The sequence below is a fragment of the Anguilla anguilla genome, chromosome 15 (assembly GCF_013347855.1).
Source record: "Anguilla anguilla isolate fAngAng1 chromosome 15, fAngAng1.pri, whole genome shotgun sequence".
Lineage (NCBI taxonomy): Eukaryota > Metazoa > Chordata > Actinopteri > Anguilliformes > Anguillidae > Anguilla > Anguilla anguilla.
This window is the reverse complement of record NC_049215.1, coordinates 1586153-1611502: the sequence shown is the minus strand read 5'-3', so window position 1 is coordinate 1611502 and position 25350 is coordinate 1586153. Positions and strand designations below refer to the sequence as shown.

At 47.0% G+C, this 25350-nt stretch overlaps 1 protein-coding gene across 1 annotated transcript in view; it reads right to left on the bottom strand.

Annotated features, from left to right (window-relative positions):
* LOC118214125 (NACHT, LRR and PYD domains-containing protein 5-like) overlaps positions 1–25350 on the bottom strand; it is a gene marked incomplete at its 3' end in the record, with an annotated part of 81951 nt that overhangs the window by 14664 nt on the left and 41937 nt on the right. The window contains exon 12 of the mRNA XM_035393740.1: positions 24445–24618. Within this exon, the coding sequence (XP_035249631.1) occupies positions 24445–24618 (174 nt within the window). The remainder of the gene's footprint in view (positions 1–24444; positions 24619–25350) is intronic.

The window sequence follows — 25350 nt, the reverse complement described above, 5'->3', positions numbered from 1 at the left end:
AAATCATGCAAACTATGCAGACTACACAGAAGTATAAAATAGTCCATAGAAGGACCATCACTGTAAACCATTGCAGGAGGACATGCAACACATACAGGAATGATAGATTTAATCATTAGGGCACACCAGTAGTACAAAGTCCCTTATTTACTGTCAGTATAATTACCATGCAGCACCCCTGTCCCTGTAGAAGGGGGCCTTCATTTTGTTAAATGTAAACTAGTGTGGATTGTGGGAGATGTTCTCTGGATAGCATTTAAGGGAAGCTCAAACAATTTACTTCATTATCCAAAGTCTTTACATAAAAAGCATTTTTGGTATGCTTCACAATTTCATTGTGTTCCTTTTCTTTATCTTACAATCTCTTCAGGTGCATGTCCTTTCCTCTCTTATAGCATAGTGTCCAGTCCATCTTACCATGTCTTGTAAATAAAATGATTGCTTCTTAATACTGTTAAAGCTTTCTATTCATGGTTATTGGCAACTCTCATATTTTGACATATGATAAAGTACTCTTTCTCTTACAGTGCATCCAAAGTACGTGGCTTACTTACACACTGACTGAAGTGTGCATCTCTGCTTGAACAAATCACTGCATTGGTGCCATAAATAAACTTCTCTTCCATCATCTTGTGTTTGAAAGCCAACTCTAGCGAATGACATCCAGTCCAGACCTCCATAGAAGCATCCAAATGCAGTAAGTCAGGCTTTGACAGACAGTAGCACGTCCAATGCTAAAGGAAGCTACTGCCCTCCTGGAAGAGCACATAGAACACTGCAGCGCTACTATAGCCAAGGGCTACAGACAATAGCCAAGGGCTACAGACTCCAGTTCAGAGTGACCCCCCCATTTCAACAGAGTCATTTACTCTCAAACACAAGAGAGTGCTTCCATGTTCAAGAGGAATAAATTCCTTCCCTCTTACAAAAAGGGGAAATATGTGTGGTTCCCAGAGATCAAACCCAACATAGTTTTTATTTTCCTTTTTTTCAGCACCCAAAGAAGGACGGTTCTCAACTTCCTATCTTGGATCTCAGTGTTAAACAAACATTTGAGGCAATATAATTTCAAAATGTTAACATACAGCACTCTTTCACATTGGAAAATGTTGTGCAATTCTTTTAATCAATCGTTGGCACCCAAAAATTGATTAATAATGATTAACTGATTAGATTTAAATCTACTCCATGGTCTATAAAAAGAATGACTTAAAATATGCTTAACTTAATACTTAAGCATTTTTGTTAAGGAGTATGAGCATGTCTATGTGCTTTGGGGTCAGTCTGGAGAGCAGTCTGCTGAAAGTGAGACCAGCAGCTGAGAAGACGTGCTCAGATGGCACTGATGTTCCAGGAATGGACCAATAACGTTTCACTAATGCTGCCAGTCGAGGGAACCATGACTCTCTAATTAAAATTTTTTAGAAACGTCTCTTTAATTTGAAATCAAATCACCAACATTAGGTTATTCATTGAAATAGTGTATTGACATTCAATGTTTAATCTATAGAAATTCATGAATCAACATTCTTATTAAGAATTAACAGTTAATTGATTAACTTAACATCACTACTTCACATCAGTAAATCTGAAAGATGCCTTCTTCCACGTAAGCATTTATCCCCCTCACACAAAATTCCTCCGCTTCGCCCATCGCGGTGTTTGCTACAAATACACAGTTCTATTCTTCGGCCTTTCCCTGAGTCCACGGGTGTTCTGTATTTGTGTAGAGGCGGGTCTGGCTCCATTAAGACTAATGAAGCTCAGAATACTGACTTGTACAGACGATTGTCTGATTATTGCCAATTCAAAACCCAGAGTTGTGCAGGACACTCAGCGAGTTCTGACGCATTTGATGTCTCTTGGTTTCAGAGCAATCTCTCCCCATCCTGGAGTGTAACGTTCTTGGGAGTGGATTTATATTCTGTATCCATGTGAGCTTGCTTATCAGCGGACTGCATTTTATCTCTCAGAGTATGTCTCTCTCAGTTCAAGCCCGGCTCGAGAGTACAGTATCACACATGCCTCAGACTGCAGCCTCTCAGGTTTTGCCACTGGGGCTGTTAAGAATGAGGGGCTTTATGAGGTGGATTTCATCCCTCCACCTCAGCCCTGTGTGCGATCTCCATCACCGTCTCACAGTGAAACACAAGCACTCAGCAACTCTGCGTCACTGGGAAAACAGACTTTAACACTCAGGGAACCCCTCTCAGGATCGTTTTCATACAGAAAAAAAGGACAGACACATCCCTCTCTGGGGTGGGGGGTCTCAGGAGGGTTACATGGTAAATCAAATCTTTTAGCTATTAACTATATGGACAGCTCTCAGATATTTTCTTCCCTGTCTGAGGGGTCATCATGTGCTCGTATGCTGCGATAATGACTGCGGTAGCCTATGTAAATCACCAAGGTGGCATGCGCTCCCTCCAGAACCATGGTCTAGCCCACAGACTGCTGGTCTGGAGCAGCCGTCACTTTCTGTGGTTACGTGTGACCCATGTTGCTTTAGGCTTGCTCCTGTGGGGGTCTAGGCCAGGGTTGTCTGTGAAGCGTATTGTGACAATTGCTGTGAAATACGCCATACAATTAAAATTTGATTGATTGATGTTCCAGGAATTCTGAACACGAGCGCTGATCTGCTGTCAAGGAGAAACCCACTGAACGGGGAATGGTGTCTTCATCCCCAGATTGTGGAAATGTTACCGCAGTGATTATCCCTCTCCCTTATGTACAGTCATGCACGCTCCCGCTACGCACGGACCTCCTGTCTCAGGTGAACGGTGAAATACACCACCCCTGCCCTGAGCGAGTACCTCTATGGCCTTGGCCCGTGAGAGGCATATCCTCAACGCATTAGGGTTTCCCCCTCGCGTGGCTGCAACCATCCAGAGCACGAGAGCGCCCTCTACCAGGTCACTTCATGACAATAAGTGTCAGGTGTTAGAAAGATGGTGTGCCACTCGTCAATCAGTGCCTAACCAGAGCTCTGTTTCTGACGTGCTGTGCTTTTCAGAGGAACCTTATGGATAAAGAGAAATCCTTTCCTACCATTAAGGTCTACCTGGCAGCTATCACTGCTTGTCATGTTGGGTTGAAAGACCATGCAGTGGGGCAGCACCCCCTCATTCACAGGTTCATGAAGGGGGCACACTGTTCTCTGTCTGTTGCTAAAAAGCTCATTTCCCCTTGGGATTTATCACTGGAGCTGGAGGCTCTGTCTCTAAGGCCATTTGAGCCTATACATGAGATAGATTTAAAATTGCTGTCTCTCCTGGCAGCTTGCACTAGCCTCAGCTAAGTGAGTCAGTGACCTCCATGTGCTCTCAGTGTATCTCTCGTGCACAATAATCTCCCCTAAAATGGTTTTTTCTTAAACTCAATCCAGCCTTTATGCGTAAAAGCTTCCCTCTTTTCACATGTGAAATGTTGGAGATTGCCGCTTTTCACCCACCACCTTTCTCCTCTGACGAGGAGCATAGGCTGCATATGCCGTGTTCTCCGCATGTATATGACAAAGACTAAGGCTTTTAGAAAGAGCGACCAGGGCCTGGGCCTCTGCCTGCAAAGGAAAAGTATCTAAGCAGCGGCTGTCCCATTGGCTTGTGGAAGCTATTGTTATGGCATATGATTCAAAGAGGATAACACCCCCCTTGGGCCTGAGGGCTCATGCTACGAGTCGTATGGCTGCATTGTGGGCCCTATTCCATGGGGTCTCCTTACAGGAAATTTATTCAGCCGTAGCCTGGGTTTCTCCAGATGCTTTTGCTAGGTTCTACCTCCTGAACGTCACCAGGAGGCCGGTAGCCCACTCAGTTCTGGGGTGAGATCTGTGTGAGGTGCACACATCTCCCCTCATCTGCTATGGGTTTTAGTATTTCACATTGTTCATAGCCCTGGCTATAGCTTTGGGCAGTGGGATGTCTTTAGTACTTCCCTACACGGGATGTGCCAGACACCACCCTCCCCTCAGGGGAGGAGGCATCCTTTGCTGGCCTGACAGTATCTCAGCTGTGAGCATAAGGCATTCTGGGAGTTGTCCATATCTCCCCATAGGTGGATCTCAAACACGAGATGATGAAAGAAAACTTTAGGTTACTGTTGTAACCCCGGTGGAGAAATCCACCAAGACTGCCCTGCTTGCCTCGCATGAGTAGTGAATATGAAGAGTAGTAGCACTGCAGTGTCCCATATGTTCTTCCAGGAGGGCAGCAGTCTTCTGTAGTATTGAATGCGCTACTGGCTGTCAGAGCCAGACTTGGTGAAATTGGATGACTGGATGTCATTCCCTATATGTGGATCTCTCCACTCTGTTTTAGAGAACCGGGATAGCGACAGTAACTTAAAGTTTTGGGGTAACACCCTTACTGAGGTACTCACTGGGCATATTGTTAGTTTCACTAGCAGGATATGCAGCTCATGTAGGATAGCTGCTAGGGTCAGTCAAATGTTACTTAATAGAATAATACAGAAGTCATGCCTTGTGATATTTATATAGTATCGCTACCCAAATGGGGTAAATCTTAATTAGCTTAATCCCAGGGGTTGGTTTTAGATTCCTGGATGAGCAGGACATTTACCTCCCAGGATTGAAGATCTTAATGTCAGAGAACACTTAAGCCGCGTTTCCACCGCAGGAACTATACCCCGGAACTAGGAACCTTTTGAGGAACTCAGTGCGTTTCCACCGCCGGAACTAGGGTCTAAATTTAGTTCTGGGGGCTTTGTTTTACCCCCCAAAACGTTCCTGCTCGGGGGGTAGTACTTTCCGAAAGTACAGGAACCTTTTGGGTGGAGCTTGCAGCGCTGAACATTTCTGATTGGTCGAGTACTCGCAGCATTTGTGTTGTATTTATTTTCCGCCATTACCCGCCATGTTTGAAAATATGCAGCGGCAAACCAATTTATTTTCATAATAACTTCAAATCAAACTTGTATGTTATGCGGCGCAGTAGCCTACTTTTGGTTATAGCCTGTCAACGTCTTGGAATTATAACGTGTGCTCTTCTGTTCTTTTCTTGCTTTAGTATTCGTTTTATAAAATGCTAAGCATTCGTGCTGGGACAGCATATTACGTAGGCTACCAAAACATTCAAACGGATTAATTCGGTTGCTGAATATTTTCTTCCGGATTTTCTTTGTTAGCCCCTTGTAATTGACTCAAAACGTTTGATACAGTTATGTGAGGTATGCGGTAGTTCTGCATAATTAACATTGGTGATACAGTACAAGCAAACTGGAAATCACCATCCGCACTTTATCCGGGTAAAATAACAGGTTAATTCTAGTAATCTTCCCTTTAGCTTTTTCAGACTGCCGTAATTTTACTCAATTTTACTGCCATTTTTCAATTCCACGAAAAGACCAGGAAGACTATGGACTAATTTATGGTGCATGGTTCGCAACTGGAGGGCACACTTCGCTGCTCGGCTAGCAGTAACTTCGAAGGAAAGCAAACGGTGGCTGTATCACTACTAATTTACATTTTCACGCAAGTCCGAGTTTTCGTTCTATGCTTGTCATTTTGCCATTAGCCTATATGCAATTGACGACGAGAAAGTAACCAAACAGCAAATTGTTTACAACGTGTGCATGTTTTCTGCTGTTGTTGCCAGTTATACATATAAATGTGAATGCATTCTGTCGCTTCGGATGTCAAGACATGAAAGCGAATGTTCGCATAAAAATATAATGAATGTGTTTGAGAGGATATATGAAAATCAATAGCCTAAATACAAAAGTAACCATATATAGTCATTGTTGGTAACCCGTTGTATAAGTGGAATAAACCCCTCCGGGCTGTCCCGGTTATTAGAAAATAATGTAGGCTACTTCGGTGGTAGTATGGGGTTACGGAAGAAATCATATGACAGATGGACCGACGACAACGTTGCTTTTTCATACGTCAGTGGGCTAATTTGCCTAATCTTCGCGGTACTTTAGACCCCGGTGGAAACGCAGACAACCATTGGCTGAAGGAACCTTTTAGTTCCTGGTAAAGTAGTTCCTGGGACTGAAAGTTCCGGGTAATTTTGGTGGAAACGCGGCTTTAGATGAATGCCTGGCAGCAGTAGCTAGTCTCTCTCCAGGATACAGGTTCAAGCTGCCCATCATTTCATAGCACACCTCAGTCAATAATCTTATATGCAAACACACATTCACACAAACATTCAGGTTACAGGCTCTGAAAATGAATGGAGTCAGGAAATTAGTCTTCCCTGTGATGAAAATTCAAACCCTTACATTTCCATAATCAGTAATTATATGGCCATTTAGTAAAAATCACACAGTACACAGCACTACTCACCCCAGTCTCTGCAGTTTACAGTTTGGACTCATCAGTCCAGCACAGAACAGCTCCACTCCTGAATCTCCCAGGTTATTGTAGCTGAGGTCCAGATCTCTCAGGGGTGAGTTTGATGACTGGAGAGCTGAGGCCACAATATCACAGGACTTCCGTGTGAGGTTGCAGCTGTTCAGTCTGCAAAGAAGAGTTTATACATTCAACTCAGGAATTACTGGCACTCTTTATGAAAATTAGCAATTAAATATTGTGTAAGACAATCAATATACCCAATGATGCAAATTGTCTGCTCAAACATTTGGAGAAACTACTTACTTTCAGTATAATAAAAATATTCTTTTAAAAAAACTTTTGAGTAATAGCGGTTTTCTCAAAAGCATGGAGGTCAAAATTGTTGGCACCCCTAAACAATATTTAAAATAAAACTAAACAAAGTGGCATCTGAAGAAATTTTTTATTTTATTTGATCTCCAGAACCGCCCCCAGAAACTGTATAACTGCCTTTCACCATTCCTTATATCACTGGCGTATAAATATGCGGTTGCACACATACAAAATCCCTTTGTAATCTATGACCATGGGGAAAACCAAAGAGCTTTCAACTCAGAAGAGACAGATGGTTGTTGACACAAATCTGGTTTGTGTGCAGTCGGTTCCTCATGCTAGGCATCTGAGATCGGGATGGTGAGAGAGAGAGCACGTACAGACCAGAGAAAATGCTGAAAAGCGCTCGTATAATTTCATTTATTTTGTCTTTGTTATTTTAGTTTATTGTTTTTGCCCAGATCCTGTGAGGGTGATGGGCAAAGGTTTTTCATTTGTGTTTGTTTGTGCTCTCTCTCGCTACCCCAATAAAATGCTAGAGATATCCAAAATTTCTGCATCTCCCTGTGTCCAGCTCTTCTGTCCCTATCAGGGTAGTCACGGTGTGTGATGCCGGATTTAAACCCAGAACCTTCTTGCTGTGGCATAACTGCCGATCCCGATGTCGTCGGGAAATCGGCAGTTAAAATAATGATATATCGGCCAAATCGATATATATCGGTCTGGCTCTAGTATGTATTATGCCCGCTGCCGTCCTGCTTGTGCGTTGTGTGTTTCCGGCTTTGTTTCTGCCTGTGTTTCTGTTTGTGTTTCTGCCTGCATTCCTGCTTGTGTGTATTCTGTCCTGCCCGTATTCTGTCCTGCCTGTGTTCCGCCCTGCCTGTGTTCGGTTTTGTTTTTTTTTCAGTTCTTAAGAATCTTTTTGTGTTTATGGTTTTGCCCCTTGTGGCCTTTTGTTTGTTCCCTGTTTGTTATTTAGTAAAGTATTTGTTTGAATTTCCCTTTTGGAGTCTCCCATGTTTTTTTACTCTGCGCCTGGGTCCAACCCCCCGAATCCCTGACATAAGGAACCAGCCAGCTCTGGACCCAGCAGTTTTTTCCCCCCCTTTTTCCTCCCTGTGTTTTTTTTTTTTTTTTGTTCAGTATTCCACCGATGTGGAGCAAGCCGGTGGTCTTGGGTAAGCCCTCCGGGACCAGCCCTGCCGTAGGACAGGCTCCCCTGTCCAGGCAGGAGGCAGGGTTAAGACTGTGGAGCATATGCCAGGGGTCGTATACAGTGGCGGAGTACGCGACCGAGTTTCGCGCTCTGTGCCAGCTTTTCTGGGACCGCTTAAAGGACTCCCTCCATGATGGGCTGGTCTACTCTGAGCTTATTGGGTCATCTGACCTTGAAGCCCTCGTAGCATCAGCCCTCCAGTGGGAGAATTATCTCCGGGGGTGCGCAGAGATGCCCCCACTGGCTAAGGAGCCCTTGCCGCCCGAGGGGCCGCCGCCTGCTCCGCCCAGTCTCCCGCAGGGGCCGCCTCCGCCTGCTCCGCCCAGCTCCCAGGAAGGGCCTGCTGCTTCGCCCAGCTCCCAGGAAGGGCCTGCTGCTCCACCCAGCTCCCAGGAAAGGCCTGCTGCTTCGCCCAGGTCCCAGGAAGGGCCTGCTGCTTCGCCCAGCTACCAGGAGGGGCCTGCTGCTTCGCCCAGCTCCCAGGAGGGGCCTGCTGCTTCGCCCAGCTCCCCGGAGGGTCTGCCTGTTGTCCCGCAGGGGCCGCCTGCTCTCCCCGTTGTCCCGCGGGGGCCACCTGCCTCGCCCCCTAGTGTTCTCTCGCCCCCTAGTGTTGCCTCGCCCCCTAGTGTTCTCTTGCCCCCTAGTGCTCCTGAGCCATCGCTGCCCCGGCCCAGGGCCCAGAGACCTCGGCCATCCAGCCACCCTGGAGCTTTCCCGCAGCTATGCCCTGGAGGGTCTTTCCCTTTGGGGATGGGGCCAGTCCGTTCCCCTAACTGTTAACATTTGCTTTCACCCGTTGAAATTCTTACAGGTTGACCCATGAGGGCTCCTGGTGATTAGTGTATTGGTGGGGAATTGCATGTAATGAGTGACCGTTTAGGTGAATATTTCAGGCTTTTGTCCTAAGTGTGTTTCACAGGATCACAGAACTGGACCTGACCCGGCTGAGGACAAAGAAGAAACATGCCTGGTTGAACCTGGAGACAAGGTCCTGGTGAAAACACATCAGAAGACATTTGATCCAAATTTGGTCTGGACCACACATGCTCACGATTCCATCAGCTGCTTCCAGTGACCGGAACTCCGGTGTGGTTTCACATTAAATGGTTAAGGAAATACAAGGGTGAGACCCAACATGGGGCACAATAATCCCCATCTACCCTTATAGCCCCTGGGGGCTATCTCTCTGCGTGTCTCCACTCACACGTTTCCACAGTACAGGAATGTGCACCAACCCTGCAGGCTGCAGTTGGATCCAGGATGGCCTCACAGCTATTATTTTTGTCATTATGTTATAATGTTGAACATTTTTTTCATGGTATTGTAATGTTGTATACAGTCTGATATGGGTTGATGGTTGATACAGGAACACGTTCGGAGAAGGCAATTAAAGTATTGGAAAAGTTTTATATTAATTAGGATAATGCTGCAGGACTGGAGGAAGATAGTTTTCCCACTCGGAAGGCCACATACAGATACACCCTTCAGCTAAGAGGTGAGGCACATGCAGCCCTCCAGAGAAGCCTGGCACATGCCCTAAATTGTATAGTGGACCTAAATTTTGAATTCCTCTGAAATAGAGCCTCTGCCTGCCCTAGTGGCTGTATCAATCAGACACTCTCACATAATCATTAATCACTGGTGTAAAACGCTTCAGGTTAGCTTAAGTTTCTTTGTAACAAAATTATATATATTAGATATAATTAGGAAACATAGGGATAGTGCATGATGGGAGAGAGCCAATGGGTCCACAGCAAATAAAATCAGTAATTGAGATTGGGCTGATTCCTGTTAGCAACAGGCACAATATTGGTGACAAAAGGAGGACTACTTTCTAACCAAACTACTCTTTGCGCAATGCCTAACACTTCCAACTGCACTAATCCAACTGACACTTTGACCACTATCAGCTCTGTTCTAGTCACTCCTGATGTCACCACTAACATCTCTGTTCAGCACTTGATAGCTGGGTGTTGAACCCTAATATCACAATGCAGCTAAAAGGCAACAACTGTGACCCAATGGCTAATTACTGTCCCTTGGGTGTGGGGTTGTTTGTATGTATTGTATGGGTAATTTTCTCCCAACGTGTGTGTATTTAACATTTCAATTTTTCCTGGAAATTAGCATATACCGCAAACTAAGGACCGTTCAGAAGAATGTATGGCACGCTGACGTTAGAAAACGTGAATCATTCTGTAATCGTGAGGAATTGATTTTCCCACCAGAACTGTACACAGGCCAACCCGAGGAGGATGGGTTCCCCCCGCTGAGCCTTGGTTCCTCTGAAGGTTTCTCCCCTTAACTCTAGGAGAGTTTTTCCTTGCCACTGTCGCCACGTGATTGGTTGCTGGGAATATGGCGTTTGACGCCTGATTTCCAAATACAAAATGGGGGACTAATAGGTTCCCAGTTTTATTTACTAGCATTTATATATTATATGTAGTGTATTGTGTTTCCGTTTCTGCCATTACTGTGTCTGTAGTTTGCATGCCACTGTGTCTAGCACCTCTGTAGTGTGTCTCAGTATAACACCTCTAGCGTCTGCAGCAAGGATGTCACATACCTTTGCTAAATGGCTGTGAGGGTTCCCAGGGAGGGACAGGACCATTTGTCTCCGGCCCGCCACTTAACTCAATCTTTTGATGTGTATGACCACGGACTGCATATCAAGACACCACACAGCGTGATCGGCAGAGATTTGCTTGGTGCACTACCCGAATGTTCCAAGTTTGTCTCTCCCTTGCGCATTGTAATAAACATCAAATTCTCTGAGGAGACGTTGTCAGCGTGTTCTTCATCGTCCTGCATTTTACTCCACGGAGAAGGGCAAAATAATCCTAACACTTTGCATTTGCGAATGGTTTTGCAACTTTAGCACGTAAACCTAAATGAGATATTCCATAATGCCGTACGTCGTAGGGTTATATCAAATATTTTCTTGGCCTCCGCCCCACTCAAAATGAACAGATTTATTATTTAAAAAAGCAGAACGAGAAAAGTGATTCTTCATTAGCTGACGGCGAGGGAGTTAGAAACAGGGCCCAGGAGAAAGAGCAACGTGAGGAAAGAACGGGGGAAAATGCCGATTGGTTTGGCGGAGAAGCCCAAGACACCAATGCTGCATCAGCAAAGAAAAAGGTGCGGTCAATTCAGGACGAACACCGAAAATTTCAGAATACATGGACTGATGAGTTTTTCTTTGTGCAATAAGAATCCACTCCATTCTGCCTAATTTGCCAGAAGACCAGTGACAACTGTAAACCGTCTAACCTTTAACGCCACTTTAGTGCTTTTCACGATAAGTACAACATGTTGTACCCACCAGGTAGCAACCTGAGGACTAATAAAATTAAACAGTTGACATAGACTCTGACTGAGCTGCAAAAAATGATGGTGAGATCAGTCTCTGTTGCCGAGAAATCGACAGAGGCCACTTACGAGATCGCATGGATTTTAGCTAGGCATAAAAAGGCTTTCATGGACGCTGAAATTGTTAAACAATGCTTTTTGACCTCAGCTGAGATAATGTACCGTAACTTCACCAATAAGGACGCAATAATAAAGCAAATACATGCACTGCAGCTTACAGATTCGACATTAATGAAGAGGATCGAGTTTATTGGGAAAGATATCCAGGAACAGCTAATTGCAGATCTTGCAGCGGCACCATGTTACAGCATTGCACTCGATGAGAGCACGGATATAAGCGACATGGTGCAATTGTGTGTGTGGGTTCGCTGTATTCAAAAGAGGAGCTGTTTTGTCTGTTATACCACTTCATGGACAGACCAGAGTGGAAGACGTTATTCAAGCACTCATGAACTTTTTTTGCAGAGAAACAAATCGACTGGTCGAAGCTTGTGTCGGTGTGCACCGACGGAGCTCCAAGCATGAGAGGGAAGGAGAAGTGACTTATCGGACTGATGGAAAAAGAAGACAGCATTCCCAAGATTGTCTCATTTCACTGTATAATTCATCAGGAGGCACTGGTGTCAAAACTTAAAAACCATGGGATCTGGTGATGCACAACAAAGTGAGATGGCTATCGCGTGGCCAGGTGCTTGAACGATTCTGTACTCAACTTCCTCACATCCGTGATTTTCCTGCAAGCAAGGGGAGGGCTGAGCCAAAGCTTGAGGACCCTCACTGGATATTACAGCTGACACTCCTTACTGATATCACATCCCAGCTGAACTCCCTTAACCTCCAACTCCAAGGAAAAGGGAAGCACCCAGGTAACATGCTAAGAGCAGTCACTGCTTTCCAGCACAAGATCACCACTCTCTTCATACCCAACAGAGAATTTCTTCACTTTCCCAATCTAAGAGCCTGCACAACTGCTAACCCTGATCTACTGCAACATTTTGACTATGATGAATTTGTAGGCATATGGGAGGAAATAAGAAATGAATTTAAAAGGAGATTTCAAGATGTTGTGGGGTATAGGGAGCTTTTCAATTTCATTGAGAACCCTTGTAATGTGCCACTAATGTCAGACCTGGACAGCGCCGGAGGGACAGGGCTGAGTTTCAGCACCTCCACTCCGCACTCAGACCTGGACAGCGCCGGAGGGACAGGGCTGAGTTTCAGCTCCTCCACTCCGCACTCAGACCTGGACAGCGCCGGAGGGACAGGGCTGAGTTTCAGCACCTCCACTCCACACTCAGACCTGGACAGCGCCGGAGGGACAGGGCTGAGTTTCAGCACCTCCACTCCACACTCAGACCTGGACAGCGCCGGAGGGACAGGGCTGAGTTTCAGCACCTCCACTCCACACTCAGACCTGGACAGCGCCGGAGGGACAGGGCTGAGTTTCAGCACCTCCACTCCGCACTCAGACCTGGACCTGAGATACAGTCAGGCCACCGGCAGCATACCAGTGATTTTTCCACACCACTTTCCCCTTTGCCTGAGTAGCTGCTGGCCCTATATAGGCCTCATGGTCTCACTCCAGGGGTGTGCTGGCTTTCCCCTCACTGAGTGCCTAACAGAGTCTCTGAATCTTGTTTTTTTTTTTTTTTTGTGGCAGACTCGGATGTGCCCCTCCTCATGGCCTGAATTTTGGACCCACCTGCACTTCCCTAGCACTTGTGCTTTCCCCAACATTTGAGTAGCCTGATCTCATCTTGTGTTTCACTTTTCCCGTCTTCATTCATTGTGATACCGCTGTCACAATAAAAGTCCTCTACAGGCATGTTGCCAGCACTGTCTGTCTCGTCTGTGCCTCGTTCCCATAGCATACAGTATGGATGTGATAAAAATTTATTAAAGGATATGAAAGATGTGGAATTGAAGATATGTGTAAGTGGGTGGAAAATCATAACCTGTACCTGTACAACATGCCATATAAATGCTCTGCCGTTTGCAAATGACACACAATGCAAATCATGCAAACTATGCCAACTACACAGAAGTATAAAACAGTCCATAGAAGGACCATCACTGTAAACCATTGCAGGAGGACATGCAACACATACAGGAATGATAGATTTAATCATTAGGGCACACCAGTAGTACAAAGTCCCTTATTTACTGTCAGTATAATTACCATGCAGCACCCCTGTTGTTGTAGTCTGTAGTTCCGGTCACTTGTCTCCCCAGTACTGTCTCTGTGTCTGTGTTCCCTGAGCTGCTTCACTCCCCTGTACTTGTGTGATTTCACTATTCGGGTGGTTCCGGGTTTTCGTGGTTTCCCCCCTTCTTTCCAGTCTCGCTTTACTTTCTTCCTGCTGATTTCTAGTTTTACTAATTTCTACTAATCCCTACTAACTTATAGATTGTAAAGTACTAACCTCACTAATATACTAACATGTGAATATTACTAATGGACTAACACACACTAGTTTTGGGTTTTTGATAGTTTAGATCACTATACTAATACATTAACCAGTCTCCCCTTTTCCATGCTGCGCTGTAGCTCCGCCCCTTTTCTTTCTAGCCTGCTCTAACGCTGAGTTCTGCAATTGCCTGCACCTGTCTCTTGCTCTAACTGCACCTCTCTCTCTCTGCACGTGTTTTACCTGCTAAACCCAGGCCGTCTGTTATCATTGTTGTCTATGTGATTCCAGTCCGCGTTTTGTCAGTCCCCTGTCATTTAATTAGTTATCCTAATGTTCTTCACCTGGATGTTGTTTGTTACTCCGCCCTCACTCACTTAACCCCTCCTTGATTGTTATCTTCCCCAGTGTATAAATGTCAGTCTTTTCCTCTTGTTTCTTGTCAGAACGTTGATCAGATTCATTGTGCCGATTATTTGTAAGCCTTTGTATTTTGAGATTCTTGCGACACCCCTTTGCCCGACTTCGAGTTTGCCTGCCCCTTTTGGTTTTGTTTGATCTGGTTCGACCTTCGCTTTTCTTTGACTTCTCTTTTGCCTGCCCCTTTGTACCTTCGCTATCTCTGATCACCTGGCTTCGAACTTCGCACGGAATAAAGACAACGTTTTCTTGGATTTCCCTGGTCTGCGTGTGGGTCCTTACTCTGAACGTAACAGTACGTTCTGACCAGGATGGACCCAGCGGACCCTGCCCAGGTACAATTTGTACTTGGGCAGCAGGGAGCCATGTTGGGACGCCACCAGTCCCACTTGGAGTCGGTCTCTCACCAGCTGCAGACTCTAACCTCCTGCGTGGCAGAGCTGACATCTGCACTCCGGGCCTCCTCGCCTGGCTTCGCTCCCCAGCAACCTGCGGCTCCCGCTACGCCTGACATCCCACCTGCACGTGCTCGTGAACCCCACCTTCCTCCTCCGGAGAAGTACGACGGAGAACCTGGTGGCTGCCGCCCATTCCTTACCCAGTGCCGGCTGATCTTCCAGCTACAGCCAGCTACCTTCCCCACTGAGCAGGCCCGAGTTGCCTACATAATCACGCAGCTCACCGGGCGAGCTAGGAAGTGGGGAACGGCTGCCTGGGAGGAGGGGCTTCCCTGCGTGCAGACCTCCACGCTGCTCGCAGAAGAGATGAAACGGGTCTTTGACCGCTCCAAGCAAGGCCACGACGCGGCGCAAGAACTCCTGCACATGCGCCAAGGTGGTATGACGGTGTCGGACTTCGCCATCGATTTTCGTACTCTGGCTACCGCCAGTGGCTGGGAGAAGAAGGCTCAATACGACACCTTCCTCAATGGCCTGTCTGAGCGCGTGAAGGACGAGCTGCTGACCCGGGACCTACCCGAGGACTTCAACAATCTCATTGCCCTGGCTATCCGCGTGGATTCACGCATCCAGGAGCGCCAACGGGCTCGCAGTCAAGGTGTCTACAACCGAGCAGTCACTGAGAGGTCCAGGACCACTGCTGCATCCCCTACCAACCCCAAACCTCCTCCAGTCATGATGCCGGACCCGGAACCCATGCAAGTCAACCGTGCTCGCCTGACCCAGGAGGAGAGGGATAGAAGGATGCACACCAGGTCCTGCCTCTACTGTGGGAAACCAGGTCACTATGTCGCAGCCTGCCCGTTAAAAGACAACGCCCGCTAGTGTATCGAGGAGCACTAGTGGGCATGATTCCGACTGAATCCTCCTCAAAACACCGGACTTGCCTGCCTGTCACCATTGAGTGGGGGGGACGAACCAAAGGGACCACCGCTCTCATCGACTCCGGGGCCGAGGAGAACTTCCTGGACGCTGGGGCCGCCGAGAGATGGGGAATCCCCTTGGAGAAGGTATCATGCCCCCTAGTGGCCAACTCGCTCAATGGTCAGAAGTTGGCAAACATCACCCACACCAGCGTTCCACTCAAGGTTCGGCTCTCCGGTAACCATCAAGAAGAGCTTCGGCTCCACATCATTGAATCTCCCCACTCACCCATCATTCTCGGGCACCCCTGGCTTGAGAAGCACAACCCCACCTTGGAATGGAACTCGCACAAGATTTTGGGCTGGAGCCCATTCTGTTTAGCATCTTGTCTGCGAGAGGCCCATTCTTCTGTTCCCGAGTCACCTCATCCCGAGAAGCCGACGGATCTGTCGGCGGTTCCTCCCGAGTACCTGGACCTTAAAGAGGTCTTCAGCAAATCCCGAGCCACCTCTCTGCCTCCTCACCGCCCCTACGACTGCGCCATTGACCTGAAGCCCGGCACCACTCCCACCAGAGGTCGATTGTTCTCCCTGTCTCGGCCGGAGACGGAAGCAATGAACAAATACCTCCAGGAGTCCGTGACTGCCGGCATCATCCGTCCTTCATCCTCACCAGCGGGGGCCGGATTCTTCTTCGTGGGGAAGAAGGATGGCTCACTCCGGCCGTGCGTCGACTACCGTGCCCTCAATGACATTACGGTCAAGAACCGTTACCCACTTCCCCTCATGGCTTCCGCCTTCGAACTCCTGCAAGGAGCCACGATATTCACCAAGCTGGACCTGCGCAACGCCTATCACCTGGTGCGCATTCGAGAGGGCGACGAATGGAAGACAGCCTTCAACACCCCTACCGGACACTGGGAGTATCTGGTGATGCCCTTCGGGCTCACAAACGCACCAGCTGTTTTCCAGACACTGGTCAATGATGTTCTGAGGGATTGGATAAATAAGTTTGTTTTCGTATACCTGGATGATATCCTGATCTTTTCCAAAACTAAGGAGGAACATATCATCCAGGTCCGCAAGGTGCTCCAGAGACTTTTGGAGAACCGCTTATTCGTCAAGGCGGAGAAATGTGAGTTTAGCTGTAACACCACTTCTTTCCTGGGGTACATCATCTCCGCCGGCAGCATTCAGATGGACCCCCAGAAGATCCGGGCGGTTGTGGAATGGCCTCAGCCAGACTGTCGTCGGGAACTGCAACGTTTCCTGGGCTTCGCCAATTTCTACCGTCGTTTCATCCGTAATTACAGTTCTCTGGCAGCCCCACTCACCGCCCTCACATCCATTAAGACCCGATTCCAGTGGAACGCCCAGGCTGAAACAGCCTTCCGAGCCCTCAAGAACCACTTCACCTCTGCACCCATCCTTGTTCATCCTGACTCTGCTGCCCAGTTCATCGTAGAGGTTGATGCCTCCAACATTGGGGTGGGAGCCGTTCTCTCTCAGCGTTCACCCAGAGACAATAAGATCCATCCCTGTGCCTACTTTTCTCACCGCCTGACACCCACGGAACAGAACTACGACATTGGGAACCGTGAGCTGTTGGCGGTGAGGATGGCTTTGGGAGAGTGGCGCCACTGGCTGGAGGGCTCTCAAACACCTTTTCTGGTGTGGACTGATCACAAGAACCTGGAGTACCTTCACACAGCCAAACGCCTCAACTCTCGCCAGGCCCGATGGGCACTCTTCTTCTCCAGATTTGACTTTACCCTTGCTTACCGCCCTGGGTCGAAGAATACCAAACCTGACGCCCTCTCCCGCCGGTTTGAACCACCCACCAAGGATCCCTCACCTGACACCATCCTCCCGCGGAGCTGTTTCATCAATGCCATCCACTTGGACATCGAGGAGAGGGTTCGTAAGGCCCAGGAGGATGAGGCTGGTCCAAGTAATTGCCCAGCGGATCGTCTCTACGTTCCTGCCCAAGTCCGCTCTCAAGTTCTCCTTTGGGGCCACGCTTCGCAACTTTCATGCCACCCGGGGGCCACCAGAACCAGGACCTTTATTCAGAGACGCTTTTGGTGGCCCTCCATGAAACAAGAGATCTTGGACTTTGTGGCTGCCTGCTTGGTCTGTGCCCAGAACAAACCCTCTCACCACCCACCCTCAGGTCTGTTACAACCCCTCCCCATCCCACACCGCCCCTGGTCTCACATAGCGTTAGATTTCATCACAGGCCTACCCCCATCCAACACTTTCACCACTATCCTCACCATAGTTGATAGGTTCTCTAAAGCTGTTCACTTCGTTCCCCTCACCAAGCTTCCCTCTGCTAAAGAAACCGCCAACTTACTCATTCATCACGTTATTAGACTACACGGCATCCCCACTAACATAGTTTCCGATAGAGGCCCCCAGTTCACTGCACGTTTCTGGAAAGCTTTCTGCTCACTGTTGGGTTCCTCCATTAGTCTATCCTCAGGATTTCACCCCCAGACCAATGGCCAGACTGAGCGGGCCAATCAAGTTATTGAAACCGTCCTTAGATGCCTCTGCTCCAAGAATCCCTCCTCATGGTTTTATCAGCTACCCTGGGCAGAGTATGCCATAAACTCTCACACCTCCTCTTCCAAACTTTCTCCATTCGAGTGCTGCCTAGGGTACCAGCCGCCTCTGTTCCCTAGTCAGGAGGAGGAGGTGGGGGTCCCCTCAGCGGAAGCCTTCATCCGGCGCTGCAGAAGGACATGGAAGACCGCTCGCTTCAACTTGCTTCGCGCCAGCGCCAGGATGAAGGTGACGGCCGATCGCCGCCGCTCTAAAGCCCCCTCCTACAGAGTTGGACAGCGTGTTTGGCTCACCACCAGAGACATTCCCCTACATGTTGAGTCCCAGAAATTAGCTCCTCGTTTTATTGGCCCCTTTCCTATTGTTAAAATCCTCAGCCCCACTGCTGTTATATTAAAGTTACCCTCCACCATGCGCAGAATTCACCCCACTTTTCATGTTTCCCGCTTAAAACCCGTTGTTACCCATCCCCTCTGCCCTGCCCCTGAGCCCCCCCCTCCCCCCCGACTCATTGATGGTGGTGATGCCTACACCGTGAACAAACTGCTGGATGTTCGTCGTCGGGGTCGCGGCCTTCAGTACCTGGTGGACTGGGAAGGCTACGGCCCCGAGGAAAGAAGCTGGATCCCCTCTCGCTTCATTTTGGACAAGCAGATTGTTAAGGACTTTCATGTTAAACACCCTGTGCCACCGGTGAAAACGCCAAGAGGCGTTTCCTAGGGGGGGGGGTACTGTTGTAGTCTGTAGTTCCGGTCACTTGTCTCCCCAGTACTGTCTCTGTGTCTGTGTTCCCTGAGCTGCTTCACTCCCCTGTACTTGTGTGATTTCACTATTCGGGTGGTTCCGGGTTTTCGTGGTTTCCCCCCTTCTTTCCAGTCTCGCTTTACTTTCTTCCTGCTGATTTCTAGTTTTACTAATTTCTACTAATCCCTACTAACTTATAGATTGTAAAGTACTAACCTCACTAATATACTAACATGTGAATATTACTAATGGACTAACACACACTAGTTTTGGGTTTTTGATAGTTTAGATCACTATACTAATACATTAACCAGTCTCCCCTTTTCCATGCTGCGCTGTAGCTCCGCCCCTTTTCTTTCTAGCCTGCTCTAACGCTGAGTTCTGCAATTGCCTGCACCTGTCTCTTGCTCTAACTGCACCTCTCTCTCTCTGCACGTGTTTTACCTGCTAAACCCAGGCCGTCTGTTATCATTGTTGTCTATGTGATTCCAGTCCGCGTTTTGTCAGTCCCCTGTCATTTAATTAGTTATCCTAATGTTCTTCACCTGGATGTTGTTTGTTACTCCGCCCTCACTCACTTAACCCCTCCTTGATTGTTATCTTCCCCAGTGTATAAATGTCAGTCTTTTCCTCTTGTTTCTTGTCAGAACGTTGATCAGATTCATTGTGCCGATTATTTGTAAGCCTTTGTATTTTGAGATTCTTGCGACACCCCTTTGCCCGACTTCGAGTTTGCCTGCCCCTTTTGGTTTTGTTTGATCTGGTTCGACCTTCGCTTTTCTTTGACTTCTCTTTTGCCTGCCCCTTTGTACCTTCGCTATCTCTGATCACCTGGCTTCGAACTTCGCACGGAATAAAGACAACGTTTTCTTGGATTTCCCTGGTCTGCGTGTGGGTCCTTACTCTGAACGTAACACCTGTCCCTGTAGAAGGGGGGGGGGGGGGTGGTATCCTGGGGATGGTGGTAGCTACTAGAGTTTTGGTAAGGTCAGACTTCATTTTGTTAAATGTAAACTAGTGTGGATTGTGGGAGATGTTCTCTGGATAGCATTTAAGGGAAGCTCAAACAATTTACTTCATTATCCAAAGTCTTTACATAAAAAGCATTTTTGGTATGCTTCACAATTTCATTGTGTTCCTTTTCTTTATCTTACAATCTCTTCAGGTGCATGTCCTTTCCTCTCTTATAGCATAGTGTCCAGTCCATCTTACCATGTCTTGTAAATAAAATGATTGCCTCTTAATACTGTTAAAGCTTTCTATTCATGGTTATTGGCAACTCTCATATTTTGACATATGATAAAGTACTCTTTCTCTTACAGTGCATCCAAAGTACGTGGCTTACTTACACACTGACTGAAGTGTGCATCTCTGCTTGAACAAATCACTGCATTGGTGCCATAAATAAACTTCTCTTCCATCTTGTGTTTGAAAGCCAACTCTAGGGAATGACATCCAGTCCATAGAAGCATCCAAATGCACTAAGTCAGGCTTTGACAGACAGTAGCGCGTCCAATGCTAAAGGAAGCTACTGCCCTCCTGGAAGAGCACATAGAACACTGCAGCGCTACTATAGCCAAGGGCTACAGACAATAGCCAAGGGCTACAGACTCCAGTTCAGAGTGACCCCCCCATTTCAACAGAGTCATTTACTCTCAAACACAAGAGAGTGCTTCCATGTTCAAGAGGAATAAATTCCTTCCCTCTTACAAAAAGGGGCAATATGTGTGGTTCCCAGAGATCAAACCCAACATAGTTTTTATTTTCCTTTTTTTCAGCACCAAAAGAAGGACGGTTCACAACTTCCTATCTTGGATCTCAGTGTTAAACAAACATTTGAGGCAATATAATTTCAAAATGTTAACATACAGCACTCTTTCACATTGGAAAATGTTGTGCAATTCTTTTAATCAATCGTTGGCACCAAAAAATTGATTAATAATGATTAACTGATTAGATTTAAATCTACTCCATGGTCTATAAAAAGAATGACTTAAAATATGCTTAACTTAATACTTAAGCATTTTTGTTAAGGAGTATGAGCATGTCTATGTGCTTTGGGGTCAGTCTGGAGAGCAGTCTGCTGAAGGTGAGACCAGCAGCTGAGAAGACCAATAACGTTTCACTAATGCTGCCAGCAGAGGGAACCATGACTCTCTAATTAAATTTTTTTAGAAACGTCTCTTTGAAATCAAATCACCAACATTAGGTTATCCATTGAAATAGTGTATTGACATTTAAATGTTTAATCTATAGAAATTCATGAATCAACATTCTTATTAAGAATTAACAGTTAATTGATTAACTTAACATCACTACTTCACATCAGTAAATCTGAAAGATGCCTTCTTCCACGTAAGCATTTATCCCCCTCACACAAAATTCCTCCGCTTCGCCCATCGCGGTGTTTGTTACAAATACACAGTTCCACCCTTCGGCCTTTCCCTGAGTCCACGGGTGTTCTGTATTTGTGTAGAGGCAGGTCTGGCTCCATTAAGACTAATGAAGCTCAGAATACTGACTTGTACAGACGATTGTCTGATTATTGCCAATTCAAAACCCAGAGTTGTGCAGGACACTCAGCGAGTTCTGACGCATTTGATGTCTCTTGGTTTCAGAGCAATCTCTCCCCATCCTGGAGTGTAACGTTCTTGGGAGTGGATTTATATTCTGTATCCATGTGAGCTTGCTTATCAGCGGACTGCATTTTATCTCTCAGAGTATGTCTCTCTCAGTTCAAGCCCGGCTCGAGAGTACAGTATCACACATGCCTCAGACTGCAGCCTCTCAGGTTTTGCCACTGGGGCTGTTAAGAATGAGGGGCTTTATGAAGTGGATTTCATCCCTCCACCTCAGCCCTGTGTGCGATCTCCATCACCGTCTCACAGTGAAACACAAGCACTCAGCAACTCTGCGTCACTGGGAAAACAGACTTTAACACTCAGGGAACCCCTCTCAGGATTGTTTTCATACAGAAAAAAAGGACAGACACATCCCTCTCTGGGGTGGGGGGTCTCAGGAGGGTTACATGGTAAATCAAATCTTTTAGCTATTAACTATATGGACAGCTCTCAGATATTTTCTTCCCTGTCTGAGGGGTCATCATGTGCTCGTATGCTGCGATAATGACTGCGGTAGCCTATGTAAATCACCAAGGTGGCATGCGCTCCCTCCAGCTCCATGGTCTAGCCCACAGACTGCTGGTCTGGAGCAGCCGTCACTTTCTGTGGTTACGTGTGACCCATGTTGCTTTAGGCTTGCTCCTGTGGGGGTCTAGGCCAGGGTTGTCTGTGAAGCGTATTGTGACAATTGCTGTGAAATACGCCATACAATTAAAATTTGATTGATTGATGTTCCAGGAATTCTGAACACGAGCGCTGATCTGCTGTCAAGGAGAAACCCACTGAACGGGGAATGGTGTCTTCATCCCCAGATTGTGGAAATGTTACCGCAGTGATTATCCCTCTCCCTTATGTACAGTCATGCACGCTCCCGCTACGCACGGACCTCCTGTCTCAGGTGAACGGTGAAATACACCACCCCTGCCCTGAGCGAGTACCTCTATGGCCTTGGCCCGTGAGAGGCATATCCTCAACGCATTAGGGCTTCCCCCTCGCGTGGCTGCAACCATCCAGAGCACGAGAGCGCCCTCTACCAGGTCACTTCATGACAATAAGTGTCAGGTGTTAGAAAGATGGTGTGCCACTCGTCAGTCAGTGCCTTACCAGAGCTCTGTTTCTGACGTGCTGTGCTTTTCACAGAACCTTATGGATAAAGAGAAATCCTTTCCTACCATTAAGGTCTACCTGGCAGCTATCACTGCTTGTCATGTTGGGTTGAAAGACCATGCAGTGGGGCAGCACCCCTTCATTCACAGGTTCATGAAGGGGGCTCACTGTTCTCTGTCTGTTGCTAAAACGCTCATTTCCCCTTGGGATTTATCACTGGAGCTGGAGGCTCTGTCTCTAAGGCCGTTTGAGTCTATACATGAGAGATTTAAAATTGTTGTCTCTCCAGACAGTGTTGCTGCTCGCACTAGCCTCCGCTAAGTGAGTCAGTGACCTCCATGTGCTCTCAGTGCATCTCTCATGCACAATATTCTCCCCTAAGATGCACAGGCTTTATCTTAAGCTAAATCCAGCCTTTATGCCTAAAAGCTTCCCTCCTTTCACATGTGAGGTGTTGGAGCTTGCCGCTTTTCACCCACCACCTTTCTCCTCTGAAGAGGAGCATCTGCTGCATAAGCTGTGTTCTCCACACGTATATGACAAAGACTAATGCTTTTAGAAAGAGCAACCAGCTCTTAGTCACCTGGGCCCCTGCCTGCCAAGGGAAAACATCTCTATGCAGCGGCTGTCCCACTGGCTTGTGGAACTCTTGTTATGGCATATGATTCAAAGAGGATAATGCCCCCCTTGGGCCTGAGGGCTCATTCTACGAGGAGAATGGCTGCATCATGGACCCTATACCAGGGTATCTCCTTGCAGGATATTTATTCATCGGTAGGGTGGGTTTCTCCAGATACTGACTGAACGTCCCCAGGAGGCCGGTAGACCACTCAGTTCTGGGGGTGAGCTCTGTGTAAGGTGCACACATCTCCCCTCATCTGCTATGGGTTTTATTACTTCACAAAGACATGCATGTTAGGTGTGTTCCTGCAGGTGCCCTTGACCACGGCACTTGCCTCAGCACAAGACAGGCAGCTTCCCACTGCTCCTAAGTAACTAGGATGGGTCAAATGCAGAGGACAAATTAAGTATATCTTAAATAAAGTATATCTTAAAACATTGTTCATGGCCCTGGCTATAGCATTGAGCAGTGGAATCTGTTTAGTACTTTCCTACACGGGATGTGCCAGACACCACCCTCCCCTCAGGGGAGGAGCCATCCCTTGCTGGCCTGACAGCATCTCAGCTGTGAGCATAAGGCATCCTGGGAGTTGACCATATCTCCCCATAGGTGGATCTCAAACACGAGATGATGAAAGAGAACTTTAGGTTACTGTTGTAACCCCAGTGGAGAGATCCACCAAGACTGCCCTGCTTGCCGCACATGAGAAGTGAATATGAAGAGTAGTAGCGCTGCAGTGTCCCATATGTTCTTCCAAGAGGGCAGTAGTCTCCTGTAACATTGAATGCGCTACTGGCTGTCAAAGCCACACTTGGTGCAATTGGATGACCAGATGTCATTCCCAATACGTGGATCTTTCTACTCTTCAGAGAACCGGGGTAGCAACAGTAACTTAAAGTTTTGGGGTAACACCCTTACTGAGGTACTCACCAGGCATATTGTTAGTTTCACTAGCAGGATATGCAAATCTTCATGGATAGCTGCTAGAGTCAGTCAAATGTTATTTAATAGAATAATACAGAAGTCATGCCTTGTGATATTTATATAGTCTCGCTACCCAAATGGGGTAAATATTAATTAGCTTAATCCCAGGGTTGGTTTTAGATTCCTGGATGAGCAGGATATTTACCTCCCAGGATTGAAGGTCTTAATGTCAGAGAACACTTAGATGAATGCCTGGCAGCAGCAGCTAGTCTCTCTCTCCAGGATACAGGGTCAAGCTGCCCATCATTTCATATGAGCACACCCCAGTTAATAATCTTATGAGCAAAACTGTATTTACACAGACATTCAGGTTAGAGGTTTTGAAAATGAATGGAGTCAGGAAATTAGTCTTCCCTGTGACAAAATTCAAACCCTTACATTTCCATAATCAGTAATTCTATTTAGTTAATGTCACACAGTACACAGCACTACTCACCCCAGTCTCTGCAGTTTACAGTTTGGACTCATCAGTCCAGCACAGAGCAGCTCCACACCTGAATCTCCCAGGTTATTGTAGCTGAGTTCCAGATCTGTCAGGGGTGAGTTTGAAGACTGGAGAGCTGAGGCCACAATATCACAGGACTTCTCTGTGAGGTCACAGCTGTTCAGTCTGCAAAGAAGAGTTCATACATTCAAGTACTGAATAATTATTGGCACTCTTCATTAAAATAAGCATAAACGATTGTATAAAAGAAACATTTAAACATAATGATTTTAATTTTCTGCTCAAACATTTGTACACACTGCTTACTTTCACTTTAATTAAACATAATTCTTATAAAAAATAGTATTACTCTCAAAAACGTAGGGGTCAAAATTATTGGCACCCCAAAAGAATATTTAAAATAAAACCAAACAAAGTGGCATCTAATGAAATTAGATTTTTTTTAAATTGATCTCATTCCCCCGGAACTGTTTGCTGCCTTTCACCATTTCCTGTTTCACTGGGGTACAAATATGCGGTTGCACACATACAAAATCCCGTTGTAATCTATGACCATGGGGAAAACCAAAGAGTTTTCAACTCAGAAGAGACAGACGGTTGTTGACACAAATCTGGTTTGTGTGCAGTCGGTTCCTCATGCTAGGCAGCCGACAGCTACCATCCAGCTAGTCAGAATCCCCTTATCCTGCACACTGCTAAGGGATCAGCTGAGCCCCTGTGCTGAGGCTGTCTCAAGACCCCCTGACGCTGCACACTGCTAAGGGGTCAGCTGAGCCCCTGTGCTGAGGCCATCTCAGGACCCCCTGGTGCTTCACACTGCTAAGGGATCAGCTGAGCCCCTGTGCTGAGGCTGTCTCAAGACCCCCTGATGCTGCACACTGCTAAGGGATCAGCTGA